The sequence below is a fragment of the Drosophila montana genome, unplaced genomic scaffold (assembly GCF_035044405.1).
Source record: "Drosophila montana isolate Dmon_TW-CO22-7 unplaced genomic scaffold, ASM3504440v1 contig_1083_1, whole genome shotgun sequence".
NCBI classification, from domain to species: domain Eukaryota; kingdom Metazoa; phylum Arthropoda; class Insecta; order Diptera; family Drosophilidae; genus Drosophila; species Drosophila montana.
The window spans coordinates 655,372-668,521 of NW_026996074.1; the positions used below are offsets into that span (position 1 = coordinate 655,372).

At 40.4% G+C, this 13,150-nt stretch overlaps 3 protein-coding genes across 3 annotated transcripts; all 3 read left to right on the forward strand.

The window, feature by feature from the left end:
* Positions 1–66: 66 nt before the first annotated feature.
* LOC135426862 (leukocyte receptor cluster member 1 homolog) lies at positions 67–1,337 on the forward strand. Its single transcript, XM_064680220.1, has 3 exons — positions 67–221; positions 282–381; positions 453–1,337. The coding sequence occupies exons 1-3, from the start codon at positions 199–201 to the stop codon at positions 1,251–1,253; spliced, it is 924 nt and encodes a 307-aa protein (XP_064536290.1). The 5' UTR covers positions 67–198; the 3' UTR covers positions 1,254–1,337.
* Positions 1,338–2,603: 1,266 nt separating this feature from the next.
* On the forward strand, positions 2,604–6,840 carry LOC135430865 (protein slender lobes-like). The gene is made up of 5 exons (XM_064685719.1): positions 2,604–2,762; positions 2,939–3,025; positions 3,088–5,876; positions 5,938–6,159; positions 6,222–6,840. Exons 1-5 carry the CDS (start codon positions 2,732–2,734, stop codon positions 6,657–6,659), a joined length of 3,567 nt encoding a protein of 1,188 aa, XP_064541789.1. The 5' UTR covers positions 2,604–2,731; the 3' UTR covers positions 6,660–6,840.
* Positions 6,841–7,932: 1,092 nt separating this feature from the next.
* Positions 7,933–12,501, forward strand: LOC135426947 (protein slender lobes-like). The gene is made up of 5 exons (XM_064680346.1): positions 7,933–8,436; positions 8,603–8,689; positions 8,752–11,537; positions 11,599–11,820; positions 11,883–12,501. The coding sequence occupies exons 1-5, from the start codon at positions 8,406–8,408 to the stop codon at positions 12,318–12,320; spliced, it is 3,564 nt and encodes a 1,187-aa protein (XP_064536416.1). The 5' UTR covers positions 7,933–8,405; the 3' UTR covers positions 12,321–12,501.
* The last annotated feature ends 649 nt before the right edge of the window (positions 12,502–13,150 follow it).

The window sequence follows — 13,150 nt, forward strand, 5'->3', positions numbered from 1 at the left end:
AGTGTTAAAATAAAAATGCTAGATAATCAACAGCTACTTTGATTTGCAGCAAACAAAATAAAATTCTATTTGTAACAACAAGTACAGATTGATTTAATTTTTCACCCGACACATTCGTTACTCAGCACTATTTTGCCATTCACATCGTAGCGCCTTTTGTTTACATTGTCAATCTAGTTTTACGGCAACTGCAACAAGATGAATATCTTACCCAAAAAACGGTAGAACATAAATGTGGTATTAAAAATCAACCATTGATTAAAAATTAATTCATTATATAGCTGGCATGTGCGCACTAAAGATAATATTGCCCGGGTGCGGCGTGATGAAGCAGCTGCTCAGGAAGACGAAAAAAAACGGCTGGACAAATTGCAATTGGCCGTAAGTAATCAGAATACCTACATATATAACCAACCATAGATTCACTAACTACCAACTTCAAACTCGTAAAGGAGAGCGAGGCGCGTATCAACTATTTGAGACGTCAATCGGGTTTGCCTAAAAACTTAATAGAAGGGACTGGGACTCAAGAAAGCAGTGAAAGTACATTAGAAGAGGCCGCAACACACAGTTCTGGTGTTACATCTGCAGTAGATCTATTTGCGGATTACAAAAGTCATGTAAAGAAAACAAACAACGATTTGCAAAAGGAAAAAAAGGAAGAACAGGAGAAGTATGAGAAACAAGTCGGATACCTCACCTATCTGGGGCAGGATACAAATGAAGCTCTCAAGGTGCGTAGTTGGTATGAATTGGCCCCAAAACGTCAGGAAAATGCTGACTTCGATCGAACTGAAATCCAATTAAAACAAAAGCTGTCACAAGATCCACTCACATTAATAAAGACACTGATCCCAGGAGAAACACAGCCTGTTCGAAATTCGATCAAACGACGAAAACACACACCGACACCAGAATTATCGCCTGTATTAGTGCGTATGTTGAAATCCAAGAAACACAAAAAGGGCAAGAAACATGACAAAAAACACAAGAAACACAAACATAAAAGGGACCAGATTGAAAAAATAAAAGAAGAGCTGGCCACGAACCCAAAGCGCGACAAATTAAACAGGTTGCGCAAAGAACGGCTGCTGCGTGAAGCGACAGAGCGACGTCGTCAGGAACAATTATTTGCCCCCAAGGATTCGGCAATGCCAAGTAATGCTGCGAACACGCCGGCACCTACGCCGCGAATAGTTCAAAAGTACAATAGCCAATTTAATCCGGAGCTTGCTAAACAGAATATGATTTGAACATGCATGTATAAATGAATTTAAAACATTTTGTTGAATTGTTGAAATGTTGTACATAATAAAGGTTACATCTGTATATATAAAGCTGCTTGACCTGACTGACTGACTGATTAACGCACAGCCCAATACGCAAAAGCTAGAAAGCTACAGATTTTACTGAAGTTACCCTCTGTGATGGAGGTGCACGCTAAGCCGGGGTTTTGGGAAACTCCATCCGCGGTAGTATGAAACTTTTTGTTTACCATCCGATTGGCCGTACTTGTTTTAAAAGATCTTTGTTCAAATTCATTTGAGGGCCGGAAATGAGGGCTCAAGATTTTTGGGATAAAGTTACGAGTTCAAATGAATTTCCGAAGATCTTAATGAGACGTGTTTCACAATTTTCGCAGTAGCTTTCCAAGCTTTATTTTCGGAAAATGCGATTCATAGATTTTTTGGGCGAAGATTTAATTCCAATCGGCTTCATTGTTAAAGATGTTTGTGAAAATTAATTTGAGATGTATTTCACACATTTTGCAAAATCCATCCGTCTTGATGGATAAATGCGAGTGACACGGAAAATTTAGGATTCGTTTAAACGAAAACCTTGATCTATACGTTAAACTATTTTTACGTATCCGTGAACCTACGTTTTGGTTCGTTGAATTTCTTTATTAAAAATTAAGTCTGACAAATTTCGATGACAGTTTAATAACAGCATTAAATATGCAACTCGGAGCAATGATCTTTTAGGTTTTACCAGTCCCCCAAATATTTTTGGATAGATCCTTAGAGGAGCTTATTAGTAAGCTTCTTTAGAAATCTGATCACTACAGATCTTAACTTGTAAAAAACGGCCATTGCACAAAAACGATTTTACTTTTAATATTGCGAATGACGCGATTATTAAGAACACTATTTTCTCTACTAACACCCTTGTTCTTAGCTGTAAGCTCTAATAGCGTTACTGACAAAATTGGCTGTGAAAAGGGGCACATCTGGCCGGACTGGCAAATAAAACACCTCCATCGGTCGGAGATGCTATTAGAAAATTGTGTATTCTAACTAGGCTTTTAGCATTTAATTCTTATAATGAATGTATGTTTTAAATAATTAGGAAGACACTCGTCTTGTAGACCATTAATAATTAAATCAAATATATAAAAAATATACATGCATATTTAATTAAATTCGTAAAACCAAAATACCTGGTGTATGTATATTTAAATCATATTTCTATAGATTTCATTGGCGCCAAACTTTGCAATAGCGCTCTAGTGCAACGTTGTGAGCAGTGTTGCAAATCATCGGAAACCGACTAACACATGCACATGCCATTTTGGCGGTGCACGCTTCGCAATGCTTGGTTATTTCATCTCTAAGTTTAGCGTCGTTTGATTCGTCGTTGAGATTTCACAATTGTAATTTGCGTTGTAAGATTTTTCTGTTATCTTAAATATTAAAAAAATTGTAAGGAATTGCAAGTTAAGAAAGTTGAAATGGATGACGATAATAACGACGCTCCACGTGGTAAGTAGCAATGAAAATGCTTGGCCTGCGGCTGGGTTATTTAGTTTTGTTTCAAGCAGAAAACCGTTTGAATTCAAAATGTCACGCCATGAACGGAAAAAACGTGTTGTTCCGTCCTAATCTGCATGTACTGTAAATGCCAGCTAACATATCTTTCCATATTTTACCACTTTTAGTAACTCGCGCACGTACACGCCGGCTGTCCGTCCTGGATACAGATACTCGCCCTTTGACGCCCATACTAGATGTGACCGCCGACCGCGGTAAGTACATTTTGTATTTACTGAAACGTAATCGATACTGATCGTCGTTGTTGTTGTTGTAGCATCTCCGCGTCCAATGCGCAGAACTCGCTTAAACTCGGCAACAATCGATTTGAGGACTCCGACACGGGCCACCCGCTTGTCGGTGGCCCGTGGAGAGACTCCAGAGCCTGCCACCCCTACTCTGACCTTGTCCTCTGTCAAACGGGGCACCCGCACCCCGGCTAAATCTGTGCGTAAACAGTTGCCGTTACCAGAAGTCGTAAACGAAGAAGACTCCAACACAAAGGTGCAAGTGCAGACAAAGGCTGAGCCTGACAATGACAAAATGAACGTCGTTTCCGAAGAGTCTGAAGCTGCCGTTGTTGACAACAGACCTTTGCAGACACAGTTTGGTACGCCACCAGATGAGAGGCGTGTGACGCGTTCAATGTCGAAAACACCTCCAGTAATTGGACGCACTGTAAACAATACGCCTCATCAGGAATTTGCTATGAAAAATTCACCTGAAGAAAAACAAAATCAAACAAAACAGTCGATTGAAATAGCCACTGAAATTGTAGATTCGCCAGTTGAAGCACAACAGTCGATGCACTCTGATGAAGGCGTTACTAAGGAGTCGGTTACTACCACTAAAGTGGGGGATAGGTCCACAGTTATGGCAACTCCCAAAGTTAAGGTCAAGGTCAAAGACATTCTAATTGGAAACCAAGAGGATATGTCAAAAGTTGACAATGAGATAAATGTGTCCAATGTGGGTGTAGTCAAGAATAACGACGCGGACGGTATAATAGCGAAACCTATCGAAGACAAACAGGAGATAAAGAAGTCTGCTGACATCACTGATAAACCCTTTACAACTGACGGGGATATATCCATGAACCAGCTTGATGTGCCGCCTGAGAGTGATGATACAGGTACTCATGCTCATGTTACCGAAGATGTCCGTTTGCCGGATCTAACACCTAATATAAAGACTCGTTTGGTAGAACAAAAACAGTCAGAGCCCATGAAAAGTGTGGGCTTCAATAGCAATAGTCAAGTTGATGAGCCTAACAAGCAGAAGTATCCAAAGACCCCAGCACGCGTAAGTACGCCTGCGGGAGATATTTATAGCCTCGCGGATCGTAAGGCTAAAGGCGAGGTTAGGGATAAGGGCGAGACGCCCTTAAAGCCCTTAATCTTAAAGGGACGCAGCAGCTCAACTCCTCTAGCAAAGCTGGAGCCGTTATTGAACCAAGCTAATGCGTCCAGTGAGCCAAATCCGCCTCCCCCACAAATTGATATGATAAAACCTCTCTCAGCGTTGGAAGACAAGGAAATGAATGTCAAGACAGCTAAAGAGAAACCCACACGACGTCTTGTCAGCGAAGACGAGGATGAAGAGGAAGATGAATACGAAGATCGATCTGTGTGCGAGTTTTTTGCCAACGAGGTAGAAGTTGTTAATAATTATCAATCCGGCGACTCAATGGACAGTTCCGTCCGCCATGAGATCGAAGAAAATGAAATACCCCACGATGGTGAATCAGTGGGCAGTCAGGACACAATTGATGATCACTCTGATGATAGTGTCGATGAAAAAATGTCGTTTATAGTCTCCGATAACGAAGATGATGACAATAATATTGAATCATTGTGCTTCTCGTCGGGCTCTGAAGAAGAAGCTGACTTTGAACCAAAAAAACGGCGTCGTATTATTGTTCATGACAGCAGTGGTGATGAGGATCCTGAGGAAAATAAAGAAATTAAGAAAAATTATGCTTCGGAAGAAGAAAACCCGACTGAAAAATCGGTACAAATGGATAAAAATGAGAGATATATGAATAGAGAAGCAGGTCAGCTGGCAGTCGAACAAACCGACAAGCTATCGACATGCGAGATATCACCAGAATTAAAGCCAAATAACTCCGATCCCCTTAACAAAACGGCGCCGGAACTTGGCATGAACCTGGACGAAGAGTTCCAAAAAGATGCGGTTCTAGCGGTAGATGAAGTTGTTTCCAGTTGCAATGAGAGCGAGGAGCAAGAGGCCAAACAAAATACGAGCAAGAGCATCTATGAAGTGCTCGATTCTGGTGAGGAATCAAGTGAAAACGAAGAGTATGCTTGTGATAAGCCGACACCTGACGATCATGAAACCACTACAGAGGATGAAAAATCTAATTCAAACGAAAATCTCGCGAATTTTGATGAGTCGCCTATTGTTAAAGAAGAAAATCCAATTTCTGGTGAAGAGAAACAAGAGGTGGTTGTCAAGTCAGTGGCACCTACCAGCGAATCGTCGACATTCCACGCAAAACAAAAGCGTGAGGAAGAGGCAGCGCTTCTGGATGAGCTCTCCTCCTGCGACTTATCGCACTTGCGGCAAATGTTCAATCCCCTCCAGAAGTCGCGTCGGCAAACGCTGTACGTACAGGATCCCCATAAAGCCGTTAAGGAGCCGAAACCAAAATTGAAACGTCGCAGTGAACAGTTGAACAGCGATGTCAATCCATCGCAATCGTTCATAGAAACTCTGGCCGAAGAAAAGATCCAACGGATGAAGCGCAAGCGTATGTCAAAGAGTTTTTGCGGAGCTGTCGATGGCTTGGACACCAGTGTACTAACGGAAATGCAAAATAAAAAGGCCAAAAACTGTGAGTCAGCAGCTAGCGATAACGAAATGGATGTGGTTGTCGAAGCTGTTAAGGAGGAACTGCCTACTCCCGCTCCCATGTCGGAAGCGAAAGCCAATGATGAACTGTCCGTAGAGAAAGTAGTCCAGCCAAAGAGTCGCAATGATTATATAGAATATTGCGATACCCTGATCCGGGCGGCAAATGAAGCGAAGCTGGAGGAGAAGAAACAAGTAAGCCAACCAATCATATAACTGAATAAAAACAATTTAATTAAATTCCAAAATTCTTCAGCGTATCGCAGCGGGCAAGAAGCAAAAGAGTCGCCTGTACGATGCTACTCTGTCTACTTGCGTCGCCGATTCCGCCAATGCCGCTTCAGTTGTCGCAGCCGCAACTAAATCGGTGTCGGATAAGCCGACCAAGATTAAAAAAAATGTGAAGCGTCTGCAAGCCACCAAGCAAGCTATCAAGCGTGCCATGCAATTGCTTGCGCCTGATGCAGCAAATAAAGAGGTGAGTTCCCAAAGAATTTTTGGGTGTCACTTCTTTATGTGTCCAACGTTTGCCTTTTATAGCCCCAATCGCTAGCCCGGAAACTGTCTCCTCAACCGGATATCAATGCCAAGTCCGTAAAGTCTAAGCACCAGACGAAGACGAATAAAAAGAAGCCTACAGCCATACAAGTGTCCCCAGTAAAGAGCTCTGACGAAGAAAATCACCATATCCCCAAACGTATTAAAACGAGTGCCGGCTATGTAACGGTCATGTCCAAGAAAGAGCGAAAACGAATTGAAACTTTTAAAACATCATCCAGCATCGTGGAAGTCGAGCCCTGCACTCCCACCCAAAAGTATTTTAAAGAGGTTCTAGCATCACCCAAAACCCGTCACGGGTTTAAAGAGATGCCTGCCACCCCGAAAACGTCTAAAAAGAAGTCAACGTCTGTACGTAACCCAGCTACGGAGGCGGCTTTGCGCTTTAAAAGGGAAATATTTGGTAGAAGTTATAAATAAGAAAATTAATATTAGCAATTAGTTAGCCGTTGGTTGTAAACGCAGTTATGTTCTTTTTTTAAGTTTAAAAATGTTCTAAATTTGAATTATTTTTGCATTGGAAATTTTGTTACAGTTAATGCTGAGGAAATCGAAAAGAAATGATATATTTTTATACAGTAAAAGATCGGATCGAAGCTTAGCTAACATGCTTAAATATTTCATTTGTTCTGATCAAATACAAGCCACAATTTATTAGCGATTGTGAATTTAAAATTTAATTGTTAAAATGGTACCCATGTATGAACAAATTCATACAAACAAAGGCATTTAATCCAAAATAAGTATTCGCATTTCTTTTTCAATATTTGGATATAATTGTATGTAAATTTTCAATAATTAATAAAATATACCACTAAAAAATAGATTATATGAAAAAAACAAATAACAATATTCCACTAGATCTGGCGCACTATAAGTGCTGCATAAACTGCTGAATATCATATATAAACTTGATTATTATATACAAAAAAGCGCCTTTATGAACTCTTGCCACTGATCTGTACGATCTGCTTAATTTTTAAAAATTAAAAATATGTACACTGCACACATATTTTACAAAGGATCTGGTAATATTTTTTAACGAATAGTCCTGGAGTTAAGGTATTATTTCATTGCAGATAATAAAACATTTCTAATAAACGAATAATCTTCGTATAAGAATTTGCAACAAATGTTATGCTCAAAAGATCTTTAAGCTGACTGTTGCTGATCAATTGAGCGGAGAAGTTTACATTTACGATATTGGAGCACCAAAATATCGATATATAACTTTTATTATTAAGCAAAAGAAATGTGTCAGTTTTTTTATAAAAAAAAATAATAGCTTGCTGTCAAATCCAATATCTTCCCCAAGACCATTTAAAAAATTACTTTTTCCATATTTTGCTTTAAACTTTTGCAGTAGAATGGCCGTTATGATTTAAATTTGAATGCTCGAATTAGTAGTTGGCGTGCTGCTTAAAACACATATATTGTATTGTAATGGACAGTTTCAAATAGTGTTTAAAATATTTCATTTTAGGATTTACGCTTTATAAGTTTCCACAATTTATTTCCTAACAAAATGTAGTGCTGTTGTGGTAATAATAAATTCTAATCGACTTTAATTAAAATCGATATCACATTCTTATTTATTTTATCGAACAAAAATATCGTGTTATTGATTATCGAAATATCGATATCGTAGTACGCAACCAGCATCCCTAGTCAAAAGCAACAACAAGGCCGAACCGAGTGGACGTGTGCGCCGTTTGGGATTTTGTGATTGCTTGTAAATATTATTTTTGCCGATAAAAGGAAGTCAGTTAAAAAATCATTAAGAAATGTGCCATTAGAAAAATAAAAAAATGGTAAACGCAAATGTATTTATTTTCTAAAGTAATACGAGTGTATTATAAAGTACAAAGTGCAGAGAAAGAAACTGTTGTTCTCTTATACCGGACGCATAACGGTTTTTGTACATACAAACGGATTAAGAAAAGAGACTAAAGGAAAGTGATCAAATCAAAACAAGTCTCATATGCAACAGTAAATCTGCAAATCAAAAGGCGGTGCTCGCTTTGAAATGCTGGGTTATTTCATCTCTAAGTGTAACGTCGTTTGATTCGTCGCTGAGATCTCACAATTGTAATTTGCATTATAAGATTTTTCTGTTATGTTAAATATTAAAAAAATTGTAAGGAATTGCAAGTTAAGAAAGTTGAAATGGATGACGATAATAACGACGCTCCACGTGGTAAGTAGCAATGAAAATGCTTGGCCTGCGGCTGGGTTATTTAGTTTTGTTTCAAGCAGAAAACCGTTTGAATTCAAAATGTCACGCCATGAACGGAAAAAACGTGTTGTTCCGTCCTAATCTGCATGTACTGTAAATGCCAACTAACATATCTTACCACTTTTAGTAACACGCGCACGTACACGCCGGCTGTCCGTCCTGGATACAGATACTCGCCCTTTGACGCCCATACTAGATGTGACCGCCGACCGCGGTAAGTACATTTTGTATTTACTGAAACGTAATCGATACTGATCGTCGTTGTTGTTGTTGTAGCATCTCCGCGTCCAATGCGCAGAACTCGCTTAAACTCGGCAACAATCGATTTGAGGACTCCGACACGGGCCACCCGCTTGTCGGTGGCCCGTGGAGAGACTCCAGAGCCTGCCACCCCTACTCTGACCTTGTCCTCTGTCAAACGGGGCACCCGCACCCCGGCTAAATCTGTGCGTAAACAGTTGCCGTTACCAGAAGTCGTAAACGAAGAAGACTCCAACACAAAGGTGCAAGTGCAGACAAAGGCTGAGCGTGACAATGACAAAATGAACGTCGTTGCCGAAGAGTCTGAAGCTGCCGTTGTTGACAACAGACCTTTGCAGACACAGTTTGGTACGCCACCAGATGAGAGGCGTGTGACGCGTTCAATGTCGAAAACACCTCCAGTAATTGGACGCACTGTAAACAATACGCCTCATCAGGAATTTGATATGAAAAATTCACCTGAAGAAAAACAAAATCAAACAAAACAGTCGATTGAAATAGCCACTGAAATTGTAGATTCGCCAGTTGAAGCACAACAGTCGATGCACTCTGATGAAGGCGTTACTAAGGAGTCGGTTACTACCACTAAAGTGGGGGATAGGTCCACAGTTATGGCAACTCCCAAAGTTAAGGTCAAGGTCAAAGACATTCTAATTGGAAACCAAGAGGATATGTCAAAAGTTGACAATGAGATAAATGTGTCCAATGTGGGTGTAGTCAAGAATAACGACGCGGACGGTATAATAGCGAAACCTATCGAAGACAAACAGGAGATAAAGAAGTCTGCTGACATCACTGATAAACCCTTTACAACTGACGGGGATATATCCATGAACCAGCTTGATGTGCCGCCTGAGAGTGATGATACAGGTACTCATGCTCATGTTACCGAAGATGTCCGTTTGCCGGATCTAACACCTAATATAAAGACTCGTTTGGTAGAACAAAAACAGTCAGAGCCCATGAAAAGTGTGGGCTTCAATAGCAATAGTCAAGTTGATGAGCCTAACAAGCAGAAGTATCCAAAGACCCCAGCACGCGTAAGTACGCCTGCGGGAGATATTTATAGCCTCGCGGATCGTAAGGCTAAAGGCGAGGTTAGGGATAAGGGCGAGACGCCCTTAAAGCCCTTAATCTTAAAGGGACGCAGCAGCTCAACTCCTCTAGCAAAGCTGGAGCCGTTATTGAGCCAAGCTAATGCGTCCAGTGAGCCAAATCCGCCTCCCCCACAAATTGATATGATAAAACCTCTCTCAGCGTTGGAAGACAAGGAAATGAATGTCAAGACAGCTAAAGAGAAACCCACACGACGTCTTGTCAGCGAAGACGAGGATGAAGAGGAAGATGAATACGAAGATCGATCTGTGTGCGAGTTTTTTGCCAACGAGGTAGAAGTTGTTAATAATTATCAATCCGGCGACTCAATGGACAGTTCCGTCCGCCATGAGATCGAAGAAAATGAAATACCCCACGATGGTGAATCAGTGGGCAGTCAGGACACAATTGATGATCACTCTGATGATAGTGCCGATGAAAAAATGTCGTTTATAGTCTCCGATAACGAAGATGATGACAATAATATTGAATCATTGTGCTTCTCGTCGGGCTCTGAAGAAGAAGCTGACTTTGAACCAAAAAAACGGCGTCGTATTATTGTTCATGACAGCAGTGGTGATGAGGATCCTGAGGAAAATAAAGAAATTAAGAAAAATTATGCTTCGGAAGAAGAAAACCCGACTGAAAAATCGGTACAAATGGATAAAAATGAGAGATATATGAATAGAGAAGCAGGTCAGCTGGCAGTCGAACAAACCGACAAGCTATCGACATGCGAGATATCACCAGAATTAAAGCCAAATAACTCCGATCCCCTTAACAAAACGGCGCCGGAACTTGGCATGAACCTGGACGAAGAGTTCCAAAAAGATGCGGTTCTAGCGGTAGAAGAGGTTGTTTCCAGTTGCAATGAGAGCGAGGAGCAAGAGGCCAAACAAAATACGAGCAAGAGCATCTATGAAGTGCTCGATTCTGGTGAGGAATCAAGTGAAAACGAAGAGTATGCTTGTGATAAGCCGACACCTGACGATCATGAAACCACTACAGAGGATGAAAAATCTAATTCAAACGAAAATCTCGCGAATTTTGATGAGTCGCCTATTGTTAAAGAAGAAAATCCAATTTCTGGTGAAGAGAAACAAGAGGTGGTTGTCAAGTCAGTGGCACCTACCAGCGAATCGTCGACATTCCACGCAAAACAAAAGCGTGAGGAAGAGGCTGCGCTTCCGGATGAGCTCTCCTCCTGCTTATCGCACTTGCGGCAAATGTTCAATCCCCTCCAGAAGTCGCGTCGGCAAACGCTGTACGTACAGGATCCCCATAAAGCCGTTAAGGAGCCGAAACCAAAATTGAAACGTCGCAGTGAACAGTTGAACAGCGATGTCAATCCATCGCAATCGTTCATAGAAACTCTGGCCGAAGAAAAGATCCAACGGATGAAGCGCAAGCGTATGTCAAAGAGTTTTTGCGGAGCTGTCGATGGCTTGGACACCAGTGTACTAACGGAAATGCAAAATAAAAAGGCCAAAAACTGTGAGTCAGCAGCTAGCGATAACGAAATGGATGTGGTTGTCGAAGCTGTTAAGGAGGAACTGCCTACTCCCGCTCCCATGTCGGAAGCGAAAGCCAATGATGAACTGTCCGTAGAGAAAGTCGTCCAGCCAAAGAGTCGCAATGATTATATAGAATATTGCGATACCCTGATCCGGGCGGCAAATGAAGCGAAGCTGGAGGAGAAGAAACAAGTAAGCCAACCAATCATAAACCTGAATAAAAACAATTTAATTAAATTCCAAAATTCTTCAGCGTATTGCAGCGGGCAAGAAGCAAAAGAGTCGCCTGTACGATGCTACTCTGCCTACTTGCGTCGCCGATTCCGCCAATGCAGCTTCAGTTGTCGCAGCCGCAACTAAATCGGTGTCGGATAAGCCGACCAAGATTAAAAAAAATGTGAAGCGTCTGCAAGCCACCAAGCAAGCTATCAAGCGTGCCATGCAATTGCTTGCGCCTGATGCAGCAAATAAAGAGGTGAGTTCCCAAAGAATTTTGGAGTGTCACTTCTTTATGTGTCCAACGTTTGCCTTTTATAGCCCCAATCGCTAGCCCGGAAACTGTCTCCTCAACCGGATATCAATGCCAAGTCCGTAAAGTCTAAGCACCAGACGAAGACGAATAAAAAGAAGCCTACAGCTATACAAGTGTCCCCAGTAAAGAGCTCTGACGAAGAAAATCACCATATCCCCAAACGTATTAAAACGAGTGCCGGCTATGTAACGGTCATGTCCAAGAAAGAGCGAAAACGAATTGAAACTTTTAAAACATCATCCAGCATCGTGGAAGTCGAGCCCTGCACTCCCACCCAAAAGTATTTTAAAGAGGTTCTAGCATCACCCAAACCCCGTCACGGGTTTAAAGAGATGCCTGCCACCCCGAAAACGTCTAAAAAGAAGTCAACGTCTGTACGTAACCCAGCTACGGAGGCGGCTTTGCGCTTTAAAAGGGAAATATTTGGTAGAAGTTATAAATAAGAAAATTAATATTAGCAATTAGTTAGCCGTTGGTTGTAAACGCAGTTATGTTCTTTTTTTAAGTTTAAAAATGTTCTAAATTTGAATTATTTTTGCATTGGAAATTTTGTTACAGTTAATGCTGAGGAAATCGAAAAGAAATGATATATTTTTATACAGTAAAAGATCGGATCGAAGCTTAGCTAACATGCTTAAATATTTCATTTGTTCTGATCAAATACAAGCCACAATTTATTAACGATTGTGAATTTAAAATTTAATTGTTAAAATGGTACCCATGTATGAACAAATCCATACAAACAAAGGCATTTAATCCAAAATTAGTATTCGCATTTCTTTTTCAATATTTGGATTTAATTGTATGCAAATTTTCAATAATTAATAAAATATACCACTAAAAAATAGATTATATGAAAAAAACAAATAACAATATTCCACTAGATCTGGCGCACTATAAGTGCTGCATAAACTGCTGAATATCATATATAAACTTGATTATTATATACAAAAAAGCGCCTTTATGAACTCTTGCCACTGATCTGTACGATCTGCTTAATTTTTAAAAATTAAAAATATGTACACTGCACACATATTTTACAAAGGATCTGGTAATATTTTTTAACGAATAGTCCTGGAGTTAAGGTATTATTTCATTGCAGATAATAAAACATTTCTAATAAACGAATAATCTTCGTATAAGAATTTGCAACAAATGTTATGCTCAAAAGATCTTTAAGCTGACTGTTGCTGATCAATTGAGCGGAGAAGTTTACATTTACGATATTGGAGCACCAAAATATCGATATATAACTTTTATTTTTAAGCAAAAG

Bases quoted from the DNA above. Each gene is read 5' to 3' on its own strand.
- LOC135426947 (XM_064680346.1), top strand. From the start codon at position 8,406: ATGGATGACGATAATAACGACGCTCCACGTG. The intron at 8,437-8,602 runs GTAAGTAGCAAT...TACCACTTTTAG, and splicing joins TAATAACGACGCTCCACGTG to TAACACGCGCACGTACACGC. The intron at 8,690-8,751 runs GTAAGTACATTT...TTGTTGTTGTAG, and splicing joins AGATGTGACCGCCGACCGCG to CATCTCCGCGTCCAATGCGC.
- LOC135426862 (XM_064680220.1), top strand. From the start codon at position 199: ATGAATATCTTACCCAAAAAACG. The intron at 222-281 runs GTAGAACATAAA...TTCATTATATAG, and splicing joins AATATCTTACCCAAAAAACG to CTGGCATGTGCGCACTAAAG. The intron at 382-452 runs GTAAGTAATCAG...AAACTCGTAAAG, and splicing joins TGGACAAATTGCAATTGGCC to GAGAGCGAGGCGCGTATCAA.
- LOC135430865 (XM_064685719.1), top strand. From the start codon at position 2,732: ATGGATGACGATAATAACGACGCTCCACGTG. The intron at 3,026-3,087 runs GTAAGTACATTT...TTGTTGTTGTAG, and splicing joins AGATGTGACCGCCGACCGCG to CATCTCCGCGTCCAATGCGC. The intron at 5,877-5,937 runs GTAAGCCAACCA...AAAATTCTTCAG, and splicing joins AGCTGGAGGAGAAGAAACAA to CGTATCGCAGCGGGCAAGAA.